Source organism: Scyliorhinus torazame, chromosome 8 (genome assembly GCF_047496885.1).
Source record: "Scyliorhinus torazame isolate Kashiwa2021f chromosome 8, sScyTor2.1, whole genome shotgun sequence".
NCBI lineage: Eukaryota > Metazoa > Chordata > Chondrichthyes > Carcharhiniformes > Scyliorhinidae > Scyliorhinus > Scyliorhinus torazame.
Window position 1 is genome coordinate 3,648,981 of NC_092714.1, and position 22,770 is coordinate 3,671,750.

At 52.2% G+C, this 22,770-nt stretch overlaps 1 protein-coding gene across 1 annotated transcript in view; it reads right to left on the reverse strand.

The window, feature by feature from the left end:
* The window catches only part of LOC140427632 (ubiquitin-associated and SH3 domain-containing protein A-like), a 348,965-nt gene that overhangs the window by 216,431 nt on the left and 109,764 nt on the right, over positions 1 to 22,770 (reverse strand). Inside the window, 1 exon segment of the mRNA XM_072513054.1 lies at positions 3,438 to 3,607. Coding sequence (XP_072369155.1) covers positions 3,438 to 3,607 — 170 coding nt within the window.

Sequence of the window (22,770 nt, forward strand, 5' to 3'; positions counted from 1 at the left end):
GGCCCTGGCCGCGTGGGCGTAACTGCAGGGCCCCGGCCGCGTGGGCGTAACTGCAGGGCCCTGGCCGCGTGGGCATAACTGCAGGGCCCCCGGCCGCGTGGGCATAACTGCAGGGCCCCGGCCACGTGGGCACAACTGCAGGGCCCCGGCCACGTGGGCACAACTGCAGGGCCCCGGCCACGTGGGCACAACTGCAGGGCCCCGGCCGCGTGGGCACAACTGCAGGGCCCCCGGTCGCATGGGCGTAACTGCAGGGCCCCGGCCGCGTGGGCGTAACTGCAGGGCCCCGGCCGCGTGGGCGTAACTGCAGGGCCCCCGGCCGCGTGGGCACAACTGCAGGGCCCCGGCCGCGTGGGCACAACTGCAGGGCCCCGGCCGCGTGGGCGTAACTGCAGGGCCCCGGCCGCGTGGGCACAACTGCAGGCCCCCGGTCGCGTGGGCGTAACTGCAGGGCCCCGGCCGCGTGGGCACAACTGCAGGGCCCCCGGCCGCGTGGGCACAACTGCAGGGCCCCCGGTCGCGTGGGCGTAACTGCAGGGCCCCGGCCGCGTGGGCACAACTGCAGGGCCCCCGGCCGCGTGGGCACAACTGCAGGGCCCCGGCCGCGTGGGCATAACTGCAGGGCCCCGGCCGCGTGGGCGTAACTGCAGTTTCTATAGATATGTGAAGAGAAATAGATTGGTAAAGGGAAATGTAGGCTCCCTACAGACAGAAACAGGGGAATGCATAATAAGGGACAACGAAATGGCTGTGCAATTGAATACATACTTTGGTTCTGTCTTCACAAAAGGACACAAATCAAATACCAGAAATGTTGGAGAATGAAAGGTTTAGTGAGAGGGAAGAAATGAGGGAGATCAACATTAGTAGAGAAATGGTGCTGGGAAAATTGGTGGGATTGAAGGCGGATAAATGAAATGAAATGAAATGAAAATTGCTTATTGTCTCAAGTAGGCTTCAAATGAAGTTACTGTGAAAAGCCCCTAGTCGCCACATTCCGGCGCCTGTTCGGGGAGGCAGGTACGGGATAAATCCCCAGGGCCTGAGAATCTGCATCCCAATGTGCTTAAGGAGGTGGCTCTGGAGATAGTGGATGTTGGACATCTTCCGGGATTCTATAGACTCTGGAACTGTCCCTGCAGATTGGAGGGTAGCTCACATCACTCCGATATTCAAAAAGGGAGGTAGAGAGAAAGCAGGGAATTATAGACCAGTGAGCCTAACATCGGTAGCGGGGAAAATGCTTGAATCCATTATCAAGGACTTTATAGCGGAACATTTAGAAAGCAGTGGCAGGATCAGTCAGAGTCAGCATGGATTTATGAAGGGGAAATCATGCTTGACAAATCTGTTGGAATTCTTTGAAGAGGTAACCAGTACAGTTGACAAGGGGAAGCCAGTCGATGTGGTATATTTGGACTTTCAGAAAGCTTTTGACAAAGTCCCGCATAAGAGATTATTGTGCAAAATTAAATTGCATGGGATTGGGGGAAGTTTATTGAGGTGGATAGAAAACTGGTTGGCAGAGAGGAAACAAAGAGTAGGGATATATGGGCCCTTTTCAAATTGACAGGCAGTAACTAGTGGGGTACCACGGGGATCGGTGCTGGGACCCCAGCTATTCACAATTATATTAATAATTTGGAGGAGGGAACAATGGGCGCTATTCTCCCCCCCACGCCAGGTGGGAGAATCGCCGGGGCGGTGTGGTGCGACCGCCTCATCCAGCGATTCCCCGGAGTGCTGCCGGCGGGTAGAGAGTAGATGTCAAGCGAACACCTCATTGACAGGCTTGATAAAGTGCTTCTTTAGAATCTCGACCACAGCGTCATACGAGGCCGCCTTCTCGATTAAAACAGAGATTCTGTGGCTCACCGGGCGTGGAGGAGGTGCAGCTTGCGAGTTTCGGGGATAGGTGCTTCTGAGGAGCCGATATCTGCCTGGAAGCAGCGCAGCCAGTGCGAGAAGACCTCCTTGGCTTCTGGCGCACGGGCATCTAGATCGAGTTTCTCTGGCTTGAGAGCGGGGTCCACAGCCCGTACCAGCCTCCCCGAACAGGCGCTGGAATGTGGCGACTAGGGGCTTTTCACAGTAACTTCATTTGAAGCCTAACTTGTGACAATAAGCGATTTGCATTTGCATTTGCGTAGTGTCGTTTATGCGTATTAAATTGATATACCATCAATTATGACACGAGAGAGAGATCAAGTGAATGAAGGCTTTAATACGCAAATAACTTAGCTAGCCAGAGACTTCAGTACAGACTGAGCGCCACCCACTGGACGCAACATTATATACAGCCCTGGGGAGGCGGAGCCAAAGGCAGAGCCCACTGGGGTTCCAATCCAAGCCTTAAAGGCATATCACACAAAACCTTAATGGCATATCACCTATCTGGTGAATACATTCGCCACATAGGCTATTGAATTGGATGATCAGCCATGATGGTGATGAATGGCGGAGCAGGCTCGAAGGGCCAAAAGGCCTCCTCCTGCTCCTATCTTCTATGTATCTATGAGATGTTTAAACTGACCCAAGTGCTCAGTTGGGTCGATAGAGAAAAACTATTGGTGGTGGAGATGTCTGAGTGCAGAATTAAGGGACAGAGCTTTAATATGAGCCAGGACCTTCAATGGTTGATGGCAGGATTTTTGTTGGCTAAGAGTGTTACAGAACTAAAGTGGACAGATGGAGTGAAGATACTGATCAATCCCATTAAATGGTGGAACAGGCAGCAGGGCTGTGTGGTGTCCTCCTGTTCCTTTGACTCGAAGGGCCGAATGGTCTAATTCTGCTCCTATGTCTTATGGTCTTCCTTAATCTAGCCAAGAAATCACATCTGCAACAAGCAGTTTAAATAGGTAACAAATACTGATGCATCCTGCGATCATCATCATGAGGACATTCTTGAAGTGAGCTTTGCCGACCCAAGACGGGATGGCGGTAGAGGCATATCCCCTCTAAATCTCCTGACCATTACCTTAAATCTATGTCTTTGGCTATTGGCCCCTCAACTGAGGAGAAAGGTTTCCACCTATCTACCCTGTCGATATCCCTCATATGTTTGGACTCCTCAATCAGGTCCCCCCTCAGCCTTCTCAGCTCTAAGGTAAACAACCTCAGAGTAACCAGCCTCTCTTCACAGCTGAAACACTCCAGGAACGTCCTGGTGAATCTCCTCTGCACCCTCTCTCGTGCAATCACATCCTTCCTATAGTGTGCCGACCAGAACTGCACACAGTGCTCCAGCTGTGGCCTCACCAGCATTTTGTACAGTCCATCAGAATCTCCCTGCTCTAATGTACAGTCCAAAGTCTCACCCAAGTTCTGCTCAAATATGTTATGCAGTTACATCTATATTCTGTTTCTTCTCCTTACCTCCACCGCAAATGTTCACTGACTCATACAAACACATAACCAGTGATATGATCAGTTACCTGATAATGTACAAATCGCATGTCCCTGGAATAAACAGCTGCTGTCCATTGACAGGTAACATCCAATCTGATATTTCGAGCAAGTTCTTCCAACTTCCACTGCTGCTGTACCTGAAACTTGTGAGACAGGGTAAGGTGGAGTTGCTTGTTGCAAAGTTCAATACGACAATCTGTATGGAAAAAATGCAAAACACGATTCATTAGAAATCGTCAAATTCAGGGAACAAACAGCATTTCCATGGAAAAGGTCGTCAAATATCTTCAGCAGGTCAAATCCAATGAATGCTCAGGAAAACAGCAATGAATAGTACCCTAACTATCCCCATAGTTTTAGAGCCCCATGAATCACTCCACAGTCTGGGGTCCTTGTGATTCCCCCATGCTCCTGAGCACCTGTGCTGACGGTCTCTAGTGTCAAATGCAAGAAAATCTAAATTTCCACATAAATGTGCAGAAGTGGTGCCAGTCACCTGCCACACAACATGCCCATTATATGTACGATGGGCATGTGTATCACGGGCAGGTGTGTAATGGGTGCATAGTGGGTGGGTGTGTAAAAGGCAGGTTTGTAACAGGCAGGGGTGTAATGGACTGATCTGTAACAGGTGGGTGTGTATTGGCTGGTTGTGTCTAACGGGCAGACATACAAGAGGCAAGTGAACAACAGGTGGGCATGTAATGGGTGAAATGCAGGTGGTAACGAGGGTAACGGGACGGTGCAGAACGAGCAGCAACAATCATTTCAGCCATTTCTTATCCCACCAAACTTAAATTTCCCCTTCACTCGATCTGACAGCACAGAAAGCTAAAGTGTCTAAAAGGAATGAACCTGGATGGATGGACCATACAGCATTGACACAGGCATCAGAAACAACAGCGGCAAACCCAATCTAGGGGTTTGAGCCAGAATTGGGAGAGCTGTCTCACAGACTAGTCACAACAGCCTCACATAATTATGGAATCATACTGAACGGGTAATGTCCCAGACACCATCTCTGGGTATGTCTCGTTCCAATGGTGGCTCAGTGGTAGACAGTGCGGGGAGTTGCTCTGGGAGTCTTCAGTGTCAGGCATGATTGTGTGGAACGGTGAGGCAAACTCGGTGAGCGGTGAAACAGAGCTGGTGAACGGTGAGGCAGGGCCGGTGAACGGTGAGGCAGGGCTGGTGAATGGTGAGGCGGGGCCGGTGAACGGTGAGGCAGGGCCGGTGAACGGTGAGGCAGGGCCGGTGAACGGTGAGTTGGTTGGTGAACGGTGAGTTGGTTGGTGAACGGTGAGGCAGGGCCGGTGAATGGTGGGGCGGGGCCGGTGAACGGTGGGGCAGGGCCGGTGAACGGTGAGGCAGGGCCGGTGAACGGTGAGTTGGTTGGTGAACGGTGAGGCAGGGCCGGTGAACGGTGAGGCAGGGCCGGTGAACGGTGAGGCAGGGCCGGTGAACGGTGAGTTGGTTGGTGAACGGTGAGGCAGGGCCGGTGAACGGTGAGGCAGGGCCGGTGAACGGTGAGGCAGGGCCGGTGAACGGTGAGGCAGGGCCGGTGAACGGTGAGTTGGTTGGTGAACGGTGAGGCAGGGCCGGTGAACGGTGAGGCAGGGCCGGTGAACGGTGGGGCAGGGCCGGTGAACGGTGAGGTAGGGCCGGTGAACGGTGAGGCAGGGCCGGTGAACGTTGGGGCGGGGCCGGTGAACGGTGAGGCAGGGCCGGTGAACAGTGGAGCAGGGCCGGTGAACGGTGGGGCGGGGCCGGTGAACGGTGAGGCAGGGCCGGAAAACGGTGAGGCAGGGCTGGTGAATGTTGGGGCGGGGCCGGTGAACGGTGAGGCAGGGCCGGTGAACAGTGGAGCAGGGCCGGTGAACGGTGAGGCAGGGCCGGTGAACGGTGAGGCAGGGCCGGAGAACAGTGGAGCAGGGCCGGTGAACGGTGAGGCAGGGCCGGAGAACGGTGGGGCGGGGCTGGTGAACGGTGAGGCAGGGCCGGTGATCGGTGAGGCAGGGCCGGTGAACGGTGGGGCAGGGCCGGTGAACGGTGGGGCAGGGCCGGTGAACGGTGAGGTAGAGCCGGTGAACGGTGAGGCAGGGCCGGTGAACGTTGGGGCGGGGCCGGTGAACGGTGAGGCAGGGCCGGTGAACGGTGGAGCAGGGCTGGAGAACGGTGAGGCAGGGCCGGTGAACGGTGAGGCAGGGCCGGTGAACGGTGAGGCAGGGATGGTGAACGGTGAGGTAGGGTTGGTGAACGGTGAGGCAGGGATGGCGAATGGTGGGGCGGGGCCGGTGAACGGTGGGGCAGGGATGGCGAATGGTGGGGCGGGGCCGGTGAACGGTGGGGCGGGGCCGGTGAACGGTGGGGCAGGGCCGGTGAACGGTGAGGCAGGGCCGGTGAACGGTGAGGTAGGGTTGGCGAATGGTGGGGCAGGGCCGGTGAACGGTGAGGCAGGGCCGGTGAACGGTGAGGCAGGGATGGTGAACGGTGAGGCAGGGCCGGTGAACGGTGAGGCAGGGCCGGTGAACGGTGAGGCAGGGCCGGTGAACGGTGGGGCGGGGCCGGTGAACGGTGGGGCAGGGCCAGTGAAAGATGGGGCGGGGCCGTTTAACGGTGGGGCAGGGCCGGTGACGGTACACCCACTGTGCTGTTAGGGAGGGAGTTCCAGAATGTTGCCCCAGCGACAGTGAAGGAACGGCGATATATTTCCAAGTCAGGATGATGAGTGACTTGGAGGGGAACCTCCAGGTGGTGGGGTTCCCAGGTATCTGCTGCTCTTGTCCTTCTAGATGGTAGTGGTCGTGGATTTGGAAGGTGTTGGCTGAGGAACCTTGGCGAGTTCCTGTAGTGCATAAGACCATAAAAGCAGAAAGGGCAGAAGTTTGCCATTCAGCCCATCGAGTCTGTTCCGCCATTAAATGAGATCAGGGCTGATCTGATAGAATCCTCAACTCCATTTTCCCACCTTATTCCCATAACCTATGACTCCATTAGTGATTAAAAATCTGTCTATCGCAGCCCGAAAATACTGAACGACCCAGCCTCTACAGCTCTCTGCGGTAAAGAATTCCACAGATTCACTACCTTTGGGAGAAGAAATTCCTCCTCATCTCGGTCTGAAATGGGTAACTCCTTACTCTGAGATTATGTCCTCTGGTCCTAGCCTCCCACAAGGGGAAACATCCTCTTATCATTTACACTGTCAAGCTCCCGGAGAATCCTATCTGTCTCCTCGAGTTGTAGAGGTTTACAGCATGGAAACAGGCCCTTCGGCCCAACCTGTCCATGCCGCCCAGTTTCTATCACTAAGCTCTTCCCAATTGCCCGCATTTGACCCATAACCCTCCATACCCAGCTTTCCAGATAACTGTCACCTTTCATTCTTCGAAACTCCAATAAATACAGGCCCAAACTACTCAACTGCTGCATATAAGATAACCTTTCCATACGCGCCATCAACTGAGTGAACATCTGGACTGCGTCCAATGCCAGGATATCTTTCTTTAGCTGAGGGGACCAAAATTGTTCACAGTATTCCAGCTGTGGTCTAACTGGTGCCTTGTACAGTTTTACCAGGACTTCCCTATTTTTACACTTCATTCCCTTTGAAATAAAGACCAACATTCCATTTGCCTTTCCTATTACCTGCTGAACTTGCATGCTAGCTTTTTATCATTTATGCACGAGGACCCCCAGTCCTCTGAACTGCAGCTTTCTGCAGTCTTTCCCCATTTAAATCATATTCAGCTCCTTTATTCTTCCTCCCAAAGTGCAGAACTTCACATTTTCCTACATTATAGTCCATCTGCCAAGTTTCTGCCCACTCACCTAACCGTCTATATCCTTCTGCTGACTCTGGCACCCTCACCACTTGCCTTCCCACCTATTTTTGTGTCATCCACAAACTTGGCAATAGTACAACCACATCCCTTGTCCAACTCATTAATCTATATTGTGAATAATTGTGGCCCCAGCACTAATCCTTGTGGCGATCCACTAGTTACAGATCGCCATCTTGAAAATGCCTCGCTTATCCCAACTCTCTGGGGACGATTCTGCGAGCCCTGCGCCGGGCCGGAGAATCGCCCACGCCCCGACGCCGGCACGCGATTCTCCGAGGTGCGGGGAATCGGCGCCATTTGCGCTGGCGGTGGGCCGCTGGAATCGGCGGGGCCGCTGACTCTCCGGCCCGGATGGGACGAGTGGCCGCTCCGACATGACAGAGCGGTTCCTAGTCGCTGCCGGCGGGAACTCTGCGGGAACGCTCGGGGGGGCGGCCTGTGGGGGGAGGAAGGGGGGGCTCCTTCACCGGGGGGGGGGAGCCTCCGATGGAGTCTGGCCCACGATTGGGGCCCACCGATCGGCGGGCCGGCCTCTCCCCCCCCGGGCCTACTTCCTGGCGCGGCCGGCCCCTGAATATTGACCCCATGTTGGGTCGGGGCTGGCGCGCGTAAGAAGTTCCCCGTGCATGTGCAGGATGGCGCAGCCCAACTGCGCATGCGTGGGTTGGTGCGGCGCGAAGCGGCATGAACTGCTCCAGCGGCGTGGTGGCCCCTCACGATGACATGAATACGTGGCCTCAATATCGGAGAATTTCCCCCTCTGTCTTCCATCAATTAGCCAATCCTCTATCCATGCTAATATATATATATTTGGGGAGGCAGTGGCGTAGTGGGATTGTCACTGGACTGGTAATCTGGAAACCCAGGGCAATGCTCTGGGGACATGGGTTCGAATCCCAACAGAGCAGAGGGTGGAATTTGAGTCAATAAAAAATCTGGAATTAAAATTCTAAATGTCGATTGTTGTAAAAACCCACCTGGTTCACTAATGTCCTTTCGGGAAGGAAATCTGCCGTCCTTACCCGGTCTGGCCTACATGTGACTCCAGACCCACAGCAATGTGGTTGACTCTTAAATGCCCTCAGGGATGGGCAATAAATGCCGGCCCAGCCCAGCGACGCCCACATCCCCTGAATGAATAAAGAAAAAAAATACTGCCCACAACATCTTATTAAGTAGCCTTTTATGCAGTACCTTATCGAACACTTTCGGAAAATCCAAAACCTGCTCGTTATCGCCTCGAAGAATTCTAATATATTTGTCAGGCATGATTTCCCCTTCAAGAAGCCATGCTGACTCTGACTGATTATGTTATGTATTTCTAAATGGCATCCTTTATAATGGACTCTAACATTTTCCCAATAATAGATATACCATCTTGTAGATGATCCACACTCTGCTGCCACTGTGGGTTGGTGGGGATTAAGTAACTATTTGTGGAAGGAATGCCAATCAATAGGCTGCTTTGTTCCAGATGTTTCCAAGCATCTTGTGTTTTATTGAAGCTGCTTTGATCTAATTTAGGTGAGAATATTCCATTGTATTCCTAATTTGTGCTTTGTAGATAGTGGACAGACTTTGGGAGTCAAGAGGTGAGTTACTCACCGCAGTTCACAGATGAGGAGGAATTTCTTCTCTCAGACGATAGTGAATCTGTGGAATTAGTTAACGCAGAGAGCTGTAGAGGCTGGCGTGTTACATATGTTCCAGGCTGAGACAGAGAGATTTTTAATCAGTAAGGGAATCAAGGGTTATGGGGTTAATGTGGGAAAGTAGATTTAAAGATGCTGAAGTGCGACTCAAAGGTCTTATGGTCTAAGGTGTAACAGGCTGGTGTGTACTGGGGGTGGCACGGTGACAAAGTGGTTAGCACTGCTGCCTCACACGCCAGGGACCTGGGGCGACATTCTCCGACCCCCCGCCGGGTTGGAGAATCGCCGGGGGCTGGCGTGAATCCCGCCCCCGCCGGTTGCCGAAGTCTCCGGCACCAGAGATTCGGTGGGGGCGGGAATCGGGCCGCGCCGGTTGGCGGGCCCCCCCCCCCCCGCTCGATTCTCCGGCCCGGATGGGCCGAAGTCCCGCCGATAAATTGCCTGTCCCGCCGGCGTAAATTAAATCATCTACCTTACCGGCGGGACAAGGCGGCGCGGGCGGGCTCCGGGGTCCTGGGGGGGCGCGGGGCGATCTGGCCCCGGGGGGTGCCCCCACGGTGGCCTGGCCCGCGATCGGGGCCCACCGATCCGCGGGCGGGCCTGTGCCATGGGGGCACTCTTTCCCTTCCGCCTCCGCCACGGTCTCCACCATGGCGGAGGTGGAAGAGACTCTCCCTACTGCGCATGCGTGGGAAACTGTCAGCGGCCGCTGACGCCCCCGCGCATGCGCCACCCCGAGATGTCATTTCCGCGCCAGCTGGCGGGGCAACAAAGGCCGTTTCCGCCAGCTGGCGGGGCGGAAATTCCCCTGGCGCCGGCCTAGCCCCTCAATGTTGGGGCTCGGCCCCCAAAGATGCGGAGCATTCCGCACCTTTGGGGCGGCGCGATGCCCGTCTGATTGGAGCCATTTTGGGCGCCAGTCGGCGGACATCGCGCCGTTTCGGGAGAATTTCGCCCCTGGTTCAATTCCTGCCTTGGTGACTTTCTGTGTGGCGTTTGCACGTTCTCCCCGTGTCTGCGTGGGTTTCCTCCGGGTGCTCCGGTTTCCTCCCACAGTCCAAAGAAGTGCAGCTCGTGTAAAAAAAAATAGAAACATAAAAAATAGGAGGAGTAGGCCATTCGGCTCTTCGAGTCTTCACCACCATTCAATGTGATCATGGCTGATCGTGCAAATTGAGTATCCCACTCCCGCCTTTTCTCCAGACCACTTGATCCCTTTAGCCACAAGGTCCACGTCCAGCTCCCCCTTGAACATCCAATGAACTGGCCCAACAGCTGCTGTGGTGGAGAATTCCAGGGACAGGGTTCTCCGCACCCCGTCATCGAAATTGCGGTCAGCGACGGGGCGGAAATCCAGTTTCCCGCATGAAATCTTTACGCAAAGAGTAGTGAGGCCGTGGAATGCCCTACCTGCTACAGTAGTGAACTCGCCAACATTGAGGGCATTTAAAAGTTTATTGGATAAACATATGGATGATAATGGCATAGTGTAGGTTAGATGGCTTTTGTTTCGGTGCAACATCGTGGGCCGAAGGGCCTGTACTGCGCTGTATTGTTCTATGTTCTATGTTCTATGTTCTATGTTCTATGTTCTATGTTCTATGTTCTATGTTCTATGTTCGATGTTCTATGTTAAATCGGGACTGTCGCCGGTTCGGCGATTCTCTTTTCCCTGAAAATCAGTGAACGGTTATCCAATTATCCACCACCTGAGGCCATTGACAAGGCTTCCCCGCTATTCTCTGCCCCTGACCGGCCGAATTCCTGACGGCGTGGACCACTCATGGTCCTGCCGTTTGGGATCCTCGCGAGGCAGCTGTGGACTCAGTCCGCGGCTGCCACAGTCGGGGGTGGGCCGATTGGAGGGCAGGGGGAGCCTCAATCGAGACTGGGGTATTTTTTAGCGGGTGGTCTGGGTCGGGCGCGCAGCCGATCGGGGGCACTATTTCCGTGGTCCAGGTCCGCGGTCTGAGTCCTCCAGGGAGCACGGTGTGGCCGCTGGAGGACGCCACCGTACGCTGACCCGGAGGTGCGGGGGGGGTGGGGGGGTTCGTATCAGCAGCTGGAGCTGCGAGCCCCACGACAGCTGACTGCTAGCCCCCTGCAAGGCTGTGAATCTGTGGTCTTTTCACGCCAGTTTTTCTGGGGTAAAAGATCGCAGTTTTCACAATGGGGTGGGACATAGTTCTTGAAACGGCGATTCCAGCCCCACAAATTCACAACTCTCTGGGAGAAGAACCTCTTCCTCATCTCAGTCCTCAATGGCTTACCCCTTATTCTTCTAGCCTCTGACACCTAGTTCTTAACGTCCCCAAAATCGGGAACATTCTTCCCGCATCTAGCCTGTCCAGTCCCATCCGGATTTCATATGTTTCATGAGATCCCCTCTCATTCTTCTAAACTCCAGTGAGTACAAGCCCAGTCGATCCAGTCTTTAGAATTATAGAATTTACTGTACAGAAGGAGACCATTTGGCCCATCGAGTCTGAACTGGCTCTTGGAAAAAGCACCCTACTCAAGCCCACGCTTCCACCCTATCCCCGCAACCAAGTAACCCTACCTAACCTTTTCGATATTCAGGAGCAATTTAGCAGAGCCAACCCAGCTAATCTGCACATCTTTGGACTGTGGGAGGAAACTGGAGCACCCGGAGGAAACCCACGCAGACACGGGGAGACAGTGCAGACTCCGCACAGACAATGACCCGAGGCCGGAATTCAACCTGGGACCCTGGAGCTGTGAGACAGCAGTGCTAACCACTGTGCCACCGTTTCTTCATATACCAGACCTGCTATCTCGGGAATTATCCTGGTGAACCTTCACTGGACACCCTCAAAAGCAAGAATGTCCTTCCTCAAACTAGGACCAAAACTTCACACAAAACTCAAGGTGTGGCCTCACCAAGGCCCTGTATAACTGCAGCAAGATATCCCTACTCCCCATACTCAAATCCTCTCACTATGAAGGCGAGCGTGCCATTAGATTTCCTCACCGCCTGCTGTACCCGAATGCCAACCTTCAGTGACTGTTCCACCATCACACCCAGGTCTCGTTACACTGCCCCTTTTCCTAAACTGCCACAATTCAGATAATAATCTGCCTTTCACTTTTTGGCACAAAAGGGGAGAACCTCACATTTACCCACATTATATTGCATTTGCCAAGTATTTGCCCACTCAGCCAGCCTGCCCAAGTCGCCCTGCAGCCTCTTTGCATTCTCCTCACAGCACGCACTGCCACCCAGCTTAGTGTCGTCTGCAAATTTGGAGATATTGCAATTCCATCGTCCAAATCATTAATGTATATTGTGAAGAGCTGGGCCCCCAGCACTGAACCCTGCGGTACCCCACTAGTCACTGCCAACCACTCTGAAAAGGACCCGTTTATTCTCACTCTCTGCTTCCTGTCTGCCAACCAGTTCTCTATCCACGTCAATACATTTCCCCAATACAATGAGCTTTAATTTTGCTCACTAATCTCTTGTGTGGGACCTTGTCAAAAGCCTTTTGAAAGTCCAGATACACAACATCCACTGGTTCACCCTTGTCCACTCCACTGGCCACATCCTCAAACAATTCCAGAAGATTTTTCAAGCATGATTTCCCTGTAGTGAATCCATGCTGACTTGGACCAATCCTGTCCCCAATTTCCAAATGCTCAATTATTTCATCATTATTTTAAAAAATTATTTTATTGAGGCATTTATAATTTTAACAATTTTAAACATCAAATTTCAGTAAAAACAAAACTACAATAATATACCCAACAAATCCCCCCGGCACAAACATGGCGTATACAAACAATGCCACCTTCCCCAACCACCTCCCAGGCCTCCCATTTCCCTCCCTCCCCCCCTGCTGACAGTTTAATTTTTCTCAAAGAAGTCGATGAGCGGTTCCCACCTCCGGGCAAACCACTGCAACAAACCCCTCAGTCTGAGAGACCCTGCCATGTCGCTAATCCATACCCCCACCTTCGGGGGCTCCGAGTCCCTCCACTCTAGTAAGGGCTACCAGGGAGGCAAAGGCAAGGCCGTCGACTTGTCTCGCCCTCTGGTCTCCCGGGTCTTCCGCCATGCTGAAGATCGCCACCTCTGGACTCGGAATCACCCTCATTTGTGATACCTCTCACATGACGTCTGAAAAACCCTGCCCGAAACCCCCCCCCCAGCCTTGGAGATGCCCGAAACATATTTTTTCATAGAATTTACAGTGCAGAAGGAGGCCATTCGGCCCATCGAGTCTGCACCGGCTCTTGGAAAGAGCACCCTACCCAAGGTCAACACCTCCACCCTATCCCCATAACCCAGTGACCCCACCCAACACTAAGGGCAATTTTGGACACTAAGGGCAATTTATCATGGCCAATCCACCTAACCTGCACGTCTTTGGACTGTGGGAGGAAACCGGAGCACCCGGAGGAAACCCACGCACACACGGGGAGGATGTGCAGACTCCGCACTGACAGTGACCCAAGCTGGAATCGAACCTGGGACCCTGGAGCTGTGAAGCAATTGTGCTATCCACAAGGCTACCGTGCTGCCCACTATGCCCACTATATGGACATGGTTCGCAGGATCCCTCGCACAGCACCCACACCCATCCTCCACCTCCTCAAAGAACCTGCTGTTCCGGGCCCCGATCATATGTGCCCTATGGACCACCTCAAACTGTATCAGGCTGAGCCTGGCGCACGACGAAGATGTATTAACTCTCCTCAGGGCCTCCTCTCATAACCCGGCCTCCAACTTCCCACCGAGCTCCTCTTCCCACTTTCTCTTCACCTCCCCTATTGGGGCTCCCTCCCACTCCATCAGCTCCTTGTAGATCTCCGAGACCTTACCATCTCCTACTCCTGTCCTCGACATCACCTTATGAAATGAAAATGAAAATCGCTTATTGTCACAAGTAGGCTTCAAATGAAGTTCCTGTGAAAAGCCCCTAGTCGCCACATTCCAGCGCCTGTTCGGGGAGGCTGGTACGGGAATTGAACCGTGCTGCTGGCCTGCCTTGGTCTGCTTTCAAAGCCAGCGATTTAGCCCTGTGCTAAATCAGCCCTTATTCTGTAGCCCCTGGGGCAGCAGGAACGGGAAGGTCGAAACCTGCCTCCCCACAAAATCCCTCACCTGCAGATACCGGAGCCCATTCCCCACGGCAACTCAAGCCCCTCCTTCAGCTCCTCCAAGCTGGGGAAACCCTTATCAATCAAGAGATCCCCAAATCTCTCGATCCCTGCCCGCTGCCATCTCCGAAACCCCCCGTCCAGCCCCCCCCCCCCCCCCCCCCCCCGGAGCGAACCGGTGGTTATCACATAACAGCACCCACACCGATGACCCCTCTAATCCCATGTGCTGCCTCCAATGTCCCCATATCCTCAGGGCTGCCACTACCACTGGGCTTGTGGAGTGTTGAACCGACCAGAACGGCAGAAGTGCCATCAACAATGCCCCCAAGCGCGTGTCGTTACATGAGGCCGCCTCCACTCGCTCCCACACCGACCCCTCCCCCACTACCCACTTCCTGACCATCGCAGTATTCGCTGCCCAGTAATAGTTGATAAAATTCGGGAGAGCCATCATCAAACCGCCACCCCCGCCCCAGCAGCACCTTCCCCAGTCACGAGGTTTTACCCGCTCAAACAAATCCCAAGATCTCTGCATTCACCTTTTTGAAAAATGCCTCTGGAATAAAAATTGGGAGGCTCTGGAAAACAAACAAAAATCTCGGGAGGACCGTCATTTTAACTGTCTGTACCCGCCCCGCCAATGACAACGGGAGTGCGTACCACCTCCGTAAATCCCTCCTCATCTGTTCTACCAGAAGACCCAAATTCAATTTATGCAGTCTCCCATAACACCATAAAATATAGGAGCAGAATTAGGCCACTCGGCCCATCGGGTCTGCTCCGCCATTCAATCATGGGTGATATTTTTCTCATCCACATTCCCCTGCCTTCTTCCCAGCCTCCACAGCCTTCTGCAGCAAAGAGTCCCACCACTCTCTGGCTGAAGAAATTCCCCCTCATCTCTGTTTTAAAGGATCGTCCCTTTAGTCTGAGATAGTGTCCTCTGCTTCTAGTTTTTCCTACAACTGGAAACATCCTCTCCACGTCCACTCTATCCAGGCCTCGCAGTATCCTGTAAGTTTCAATAAGGAGCGTTATTCTCCCCCCCCCACGCCGGGTGGGAGAATCGCCGGGGCGCCGCGCGAATTGCACCATGCCGCCCCGACCACCGCACGCGATTCTCCCACCCCCCGGAAACCAGCGGCGCGCGATTCGCACCGGGCCGCTGGGAGAACCGGCGAGCGGCGATTCTCCGGGCCGGATGGGCCAAGCGGCCACTACGATACGGCAGGTTCCCGATGGCGCTGTCCACCCCTGCGGGAACGCTGGGGGGGGCGGCCTGTGGGGGAGGGAGGGGGGCTCCTTCACCGGGGTGGCCTCCGATGGGGTCTGGCCCGCGATTGGGGCCCACCAATCGGCGGGCCGGTCTCTCCCCCCCCGGGCCTACCTCCTTCCGTGCGCAGAACACCGCTGCCATGTTGGTGAGGGACGGCATGCGTAAGACGTTCCCCGCATATGCGCAAGATGGCACGGCCCAACTCTGCATGCGTAGGATTGGGCTGCCCCGACTGCGCATGCGCGGGTTGGCGCGGTGCCTATTTGGCGCCACGTAAGGATGCTGGAGTGGCGTGAACCGCTCCAGCGCTGTGCTGGCCCCCTGTGGGGGCCTGAATCGGTCGTGCCCGGGTCCTGTTCGCGCCGTTGTGAAATTCGACGGCGTTCACGCCGGCACGAACACTTGGCCTCCATATTGGAGAATTGCCCCAAGATGCCCCCACTCATCCTTATAAACTCCAACGAGTACAGGCCCAGAGTCCCCAACCGTTCTGGCTGTATGGGACCCCTTGGGGATGAGCGACCATAACATTTGGTATATTTGGACTTTCAGAAGGTGTTTCACAAAGTCCCGCATAAGAGATTATTGTGCAAAATTAAAGCGCATGGGATTGGGGGAAATGTATTGAGGTGGATAGAAAACTGGTTGGCAGAGAGGAAACAAAGAGTAGGGATTAATGGATCCTTTTCAAATTGGCAGGCAGTAACTAGTGGGGTACTACAGGGATCGGTGCTGGGTCCCCAGCTATTCACAATATATATTAATGATTTGGAGGAGGGAACAAAATGTAACATCTCAAAATTTGTAGATGATACCAGGTTAGGTGGGAGGGTGAATTGTGATGAGGATGCAGGGATCCTATAGCATGATCTGGACAGGTTGGGCGAGTGACGAATGTGATATAAAATAGTTACTTTAGAGATATTAGTTAATGTAATGTAGAGGTAGGCCAGTCTAATTCTGATTAGTTCACAGACAAAGGATTTCAGACCGCATGGAAAAGCAGGAAGAGGTGTGTCCACCAAAGCAGGAGAAAAGGATGCTGGGTAATAGGGGCCAGAGGAAGGGATTGGAAGTGAGCCAATCAGAATAGATCAACAGGTCAGGAGGGATATAGGATGACCTATGGGCATCGTGTATGTGAAACCTGATGCCATTTGAATATATCAGTACAGATTCCTTTGTTCCATATCCTCACTTGATTCCAGAAGTCCATGGAGCAGAATATGCTTCGTGCTCCTGAGAATTGAGGAACGCTTGCAAGCTAAATAAAATAACTAATGCTGTACCTGCAAATCCATCTCGACTTTTATTGAGGCCAGACTGACGGGTAAAGAAACTTGGGATTCTACACGAGTGGGCAAATCAATGGCAGATGCAGTATAATTTGGATAAGTGTGAGGTTATTCACTTTGGAAGCAAAAACAGGAAGGCAGATTACTACCTGAACGGTTGAAAATTGGGAGAGGGGAGTGTGCAACGGGACCTGGGTGTCCTTGTGCACCATTCACTGAAGGTAAGCATGCAGGTGCAGCAGGCAGTAAAGAAGGCTAATGGTATGTTGGCCTTCATTGTGAGAGGTTTCGAGTATAGAAGCAGGGATGTGTTGCTGCAATTATACAGGGCCTTGGTGAGGCCACACCTGGAGTATTGTGAGCAGTTTTAGTCTCCTTCTCTGAGGAAGGATGTTCTTGCTCTCGAGGGAGTGCACCAAAGGTTTACCAGACTGAATCCAGGGATGGCGGGACTGTCATATGTGGAGAGATTGACTAGGTTGGGATTGTTCTCGCTGGAGTTCAGAAGAATGAGGGCGGATCTCATAGAGACTTATAAAATTCTAACAGGACTGGACAGGGTAGATGCAGGGAAGATGTTACCAATGATGGGTGTGTCCAGAACCAGGGGTCACAGTCTGAGGATTCAGGGTAAACCATTTCGGACAGAGACAAGGAGACACTTCTTCACACAAAGAGTGGTGAGCCTGTGGAATTCATTCCCACAGGAAGTAGTTGATGCTAAAACTTTGAATATATTCAAGAGGCGGCTGGATATAGCACTTGGGGAGAATGGGATCGAAGGCTATGGGGAGAAAGCAGGATTAGGCTATTGAGTTGGATGATCAGCCATGATCGTGACGAATGGCGGAGCAGGCTCGAAGGGCCAAAAGGCCTCCTCCTGCTCCTATCTTCTATGTTTGAGTGCGATAGTGAGAGTTTGGTGACCGAGGGAGTTAGGGGAGGAGGGAGTAAGGTGCTCCTTTCATTTTGTTTCCGACATTTCTGCAAAGAGTGCGAAGAGAGCCAGGAGTTTACAGAAAGTGTAGCTGACTGGGAGCAGGGTCGGAGGGCGGAGATCTAGTTAGTCCACAGGGCAGCTATATTCTGTCAGGTAAGAGGGGATGGAGGCTAGGCCAGTTACATGCTCCTCCTGTAGGATGTGGGTGGTGAGGGATACCACCGGTGTCCCCACTGACTATACCTGCGGGAAGTGCACCCAACTTCAGCTCCTCAAAGACCGTGTTAGGGAACTGGAGCTGAAGCTGGATGAACTTCGGATCATCCGGGAGGCAGAGGGGGTGATTGAGAAGAGTTACAAGGAGGTAACCACACCCAAGGTACAGGACAAGAATAGCTGGGTTACAGTCAGGGGGAAAAAAACAAACAGGCAGAAAGTGCAGGGATCCCTCGTGGCCGTTCCCCTTCAAAACAAGGATACCGTTTTGGATGCTGTTGGGGGGGATGACCTACCGGGGGAAGGCCCTAGCGGCCAGGTCTCTGGCACTGTGTCTGGCTCTGGGGCTCAGAATGGAAGGGGGGAGAATAGAAAAGCAATAGTTGTAGGAGATTCAATGGTTAGGGGAATAGATAGGAGATTCTGTGGTCGCGAGCGAGACTCCCGGAAGGTATGTTGCCTCCCGGGTGCCAGGGCCAGGGATGTCTCGGATCGTGTCTTCAGGATCCTTAAGGGGGAGGGTGAGCAGCCAGAAGTCGTGGTGCACATTGGTACCAACGACATAGGTAGGAAAAGGGGTGTGGAGGTAATAAACAAGTTTAGGGAGTTAGGCTGGAAGTTAAAAGCCAGGACAGACAGAGTTGTCATCTCTGGTTTGTTGCCGGTGCCACGTGATAGCGAGGCTAGGAATAGGGAGAGAGTGCAGTTGAACACGTGGCTGCAGGAATGGTGTAGGAGGGAGGGCTTCAGGTATTTGGATAATTGGAGCGCATTCTGGGGAAGGTGGGACCTGTACAAGCAGGACGGGTTGCATCTGAACCAGAGGGGCACCAATATCCTGGGAGGGAGGTTTCCTAGTACTCTTCGGGAGGGTTTAAACTAATTTGGCAGGGGAATGGGAACCGGATTTGTAGTCCAGCAACTAAGGTAGCCGATATTCAGGACACCAAAGCGTGTAATGAGGCAGTGGGGAAGGGAACACTGACAAAGGAGAGTACTTGCAGGCACGGAGATGGGTTGAAGTGTGTATACTTCAACGCAAGAAGCATCAGGAATAAGGTGGGTGAACTTAAGGCATGGATCGGTACTTGGGACTACGATGTGGTGGCCATCATGGAAACTTGGATAGAAGAGGGGCAGAAATGGTTGTTGGAGGTCCCTGGTATAGATGTTTCAATAAGATTAGGGAGGATGGTAAAAGAGGTGGGGGGGTGGCATTATTAATTAGAGATAGTATAACAGCTGCAGAAAGGCAGTTCAAGGAGTATCACCCTATTGAGGTAGTATGGGTTGAAGTCAGAAATAGGAAAGGAGCAGTCACCTTGTTAGGAGTTATCTATAGGCCCCCCAATAGTAGCAGAGATGTGGAGGAACAGATTGGGAAACAGATTTTGGAAAGGTGCAGAAGTCATAGGGTAGTAGTCATGGGCGACTTTAACTTCCCAAATATTGAGTGGAAACTCTTTAGATCAAATAGTTTGGATGGGATGGTGTTTGTGCAGTGTGTCCAGGAAGCTTTTCTAACACAGTACGTAGATTGTCCGACCAGAGGAGGGGCAATATTGGATTTAGTACTGGGTAATGAGCCAGGGCAAGTGATAGATTTGTTAGTGGGGGAGCATTTTGGAGATAGTGACCACAATTCTGTGACTTTCACTTTAGTAATGGAGAGGGATAGGTACGTGCAACAGGGCAAGGTTTACAATTGGGGGAAGGGTAAATACGATGTTGTCAGACAAGAATTGAAGTGCATAAGTTGGGAACATAGGCTGGCAGGGAAGGACACAAGTGAAATGTGGAACTTGTTCAAGGAACAGGTGCTACGTGTCCTTGATATGTATGTCCCTGTCAGGCAGGGAAGAGATGGTCGAGTGAGGGAACCATGGTTGACAAGAGAGGTTGAATGTCTTGTTAAGAGGAAAAAGGTGACTTATGTAAGGCTGAGGAAACAAGGTTCAGACAGGGCATTGGAGGGATACAAGATAGCCAGGAGGGAACTGAAGAAAGGGATTAGGAGTGCTAAGAGAGGGCATGAACAATCTTTGGCAGGTAGGATCAAGGAAAACCCCAAGGCCTTTTACACATATGTGAGAAATATGAGAATGACTAGAGCGAGGGTAGGTCCGATCAAGGACAGTAGCGGGAGATTGTGTATTGAGTCTGAAGAGATAGGAGAGGTCTTGAACGAGTATTTTTCTTCTGTATTTACAAATGAGAGGGGCGATATTGTTGGAGAGGACAGTGTGAAACAGATTGGTAAGCTCGAGGAAATACTTGTTAGGAAGGAAGATGTGTTGGGCATTTTGAAAAACTTGAGGATAGACAAGTCCCCCGGGCCTGACGGGATATATCCAAGGATTCTATGGGAAGCAAGAGATGAAATTGCAGAGCCGTTGGCAATGATCTTTTCGTCCTCACTGTCAACAGGGGTGGTACCAGGGGATTGGAGAGTGGCGAATGTCGTGCCCCTGTTCAAAAAAGGGAATGGGATAACCCTGGGAATTACAGGCCAGTTAGTCTTACTTCGGTGGTAGGCAAAGTAATGGAAAGGGTACTGAAGGATAGGATTTCTGAGCATCTGGAAAGACACTGCTTGATTAGGGATAGTCAGCACGGATTTGTGAGGGGTAGGTCTTGCCTTACAAATCTTATTGAATTCTTTGAGGAGGTGACCAAGCATGTGGATGAAGGTAAAGCAGTGGATGTAGTGTACATGGATTTTAGTAAGGCATTTGATAAAGTTCCCCATGGTAGGCTTATGCAGAAAGTAAGGAGGCATGGGATAGTGGGAAATTTGGCCAGTTGGATAACGAACTGGCTAACCGATAGGAGTCAGAGAGTGGTGGTGGATGGCAAATATTCAGCCTGGATCCCAGTTACTAGTGGCGTACCGCAGGGATCAGTTCTGGGTCCTCTGCTGTTTGTGATTTTCATTAATGACTTGGATGAGGGAGTTGAAGGGTGGGTCAGTAAATTTGCAGACGATACGAAGATTGGTGGAGTTGTGGATAGTAAGGAGGGCTGTTGTCGGCTGCAAAGAGACATAGATAGGATGCAGAGCTGGGCTGAGAAGTGGCAGATGGAGTTCAACCCTGAAAAGTGTGAGGTTGTCCATTTTGGAAGGACAAATATGAATGCGGAATACAGGGTTAGCGGTAGAGTTCTTGGCAATGTGGAGGAGCAGAAAGATCTTGGGGTCTATGTTCATACATCTTTGAAAGTTGCCACTCAAGTGGATAGAGCTGTGAAGAAGGCCTATGGTGTGCTCGCGTTCATTAACAGAGGGATTGGATTTAAGAGCAGTGAGGTGATGATGCAGCTGTACAAAACTTTGGTAAGGCCACATTTGGAGTACTGTGTACAGTTCTGGTCGCCTCATTTTAGTAAGGATGTGGAAGCTTTGGAAAAGGTGCAAAGAAGATTTACCAGGATGTTGCCTGGAATGGAGAGTAGGTCTTACGAGGAAAGGTTGAGGGTGCTAGGCCTTTTCTCATTAGAACGGAGAAGGATGAGGGGCGACTTGATAGAGGTTTATAAGATGATCAGGGGAATAGATAGAGTAGACAGTCAGAGACTTTTTCCCCGGGTGGAACAAACCATTACAAGGGGACATAAATTTAAGGTGAAAGGTGGAAGATATAGGAGGGATATTAGAGGTAGGTTCTTTACCCAGAGAGTAGTGGGGGCATGGAATGCACTGCCTGTGGAAGTAGTTGAGTCGGAAACATTAGGGACCTTCAAGCAGCTATTGGATAGGTACATGGATTACAGCAAAATGATAGTGTAGATTTATTTGTTCTCAAGGGCAGCACGGTAGCATTGTGGATAGCACAATTGCTTCACAGTTCCAGGGTCCCAGGTTCGATTCCGGCTTGGGTCACTGTCTGTGCGGAGTCTGCACGTCCTCCCCGTGTCTGCGTGGGTTTCCTCCGGGTACTCCGGTTTCCTCCCACAGTCCAAAGATGTGCGGGTTAGGTGAATTGGCCAATGATAAATTGCCCTTAATGTCCAAATTGCCCTTGGTGTTGGGTGGAAATGTTGAGTTTGGGTAGGGTGCTCTTTCCAAGAGCCGGTGCAGACTCAATGGGCCGAATGGCCTCCTGCTGCACTGTAAATTCAATGATAATCTATGATTAATCTAGGACAAAGGTTCGGCACAACATCGTGGGCCGAAGGGCCTGTTCTGTGCTGTATTTTTCTATGTTCTATGTTCTATGTATCTATGTTTCTATGTAACTATGTATTTATATTCCTCATATGACAAGCTGTTCACTCCAGCGATCATTCTTGTGAACCTCTGGGTCCTTTCCAAGGCCCCAGCACATCCTTCCTTAGATCTGGGGCCCAAAACTGCGCACAATACTCCAAATGGGGTCTGACCAGAGCCTTATACAGCCTCAGACGTACACCCCTGGCCTTGTATTCTGGCCCTCTTGTCATGAATGCTAAAATTGCATTTGCTTTCTTAACTACTGACTGAACCTGCACGTTAACCTTAAGAGAACCGTGGACAAGGACTCCCAAGTCCCTTTGTGCTTCTGATTTTCTAAGAATTTCTCCATTTAGAAAATAGTCTATGCCTAAATTCCTCCGTCCAAAGTGCATAACCTCACACTTTTCCACATTGTATTTCATTTGCCACTTCATTGCCCACTCTCCTAGTTTGTCCAAGTCCTTCTGCAGCCCGCCTGCTTCCTCAATACTACCTGCCCCTCTACAGATCTTTGTATTATCTGCAAACTTAGCAACAGTGCCTTCAGTACCTTCTTCCAGATCATTAATGTATATTGTAAAAGGTTGTGGTCCCAGCACCGACCCCTGAGGCACACCACTAGTCACCGGCTGCCATCCTGAAAAAGACCCCTTTATCCCCACTCTTTGCCTTCTGCCAGTCAGCCAATCCTCTATCCATGCCAGGATCTTACCCTTAACACCATGGACTCTTAACTTATTTAACAGTCTCCTATGCGGCAGCTTGTCAAAGGCCTTCTGGAAATCTAAATAAATCAAG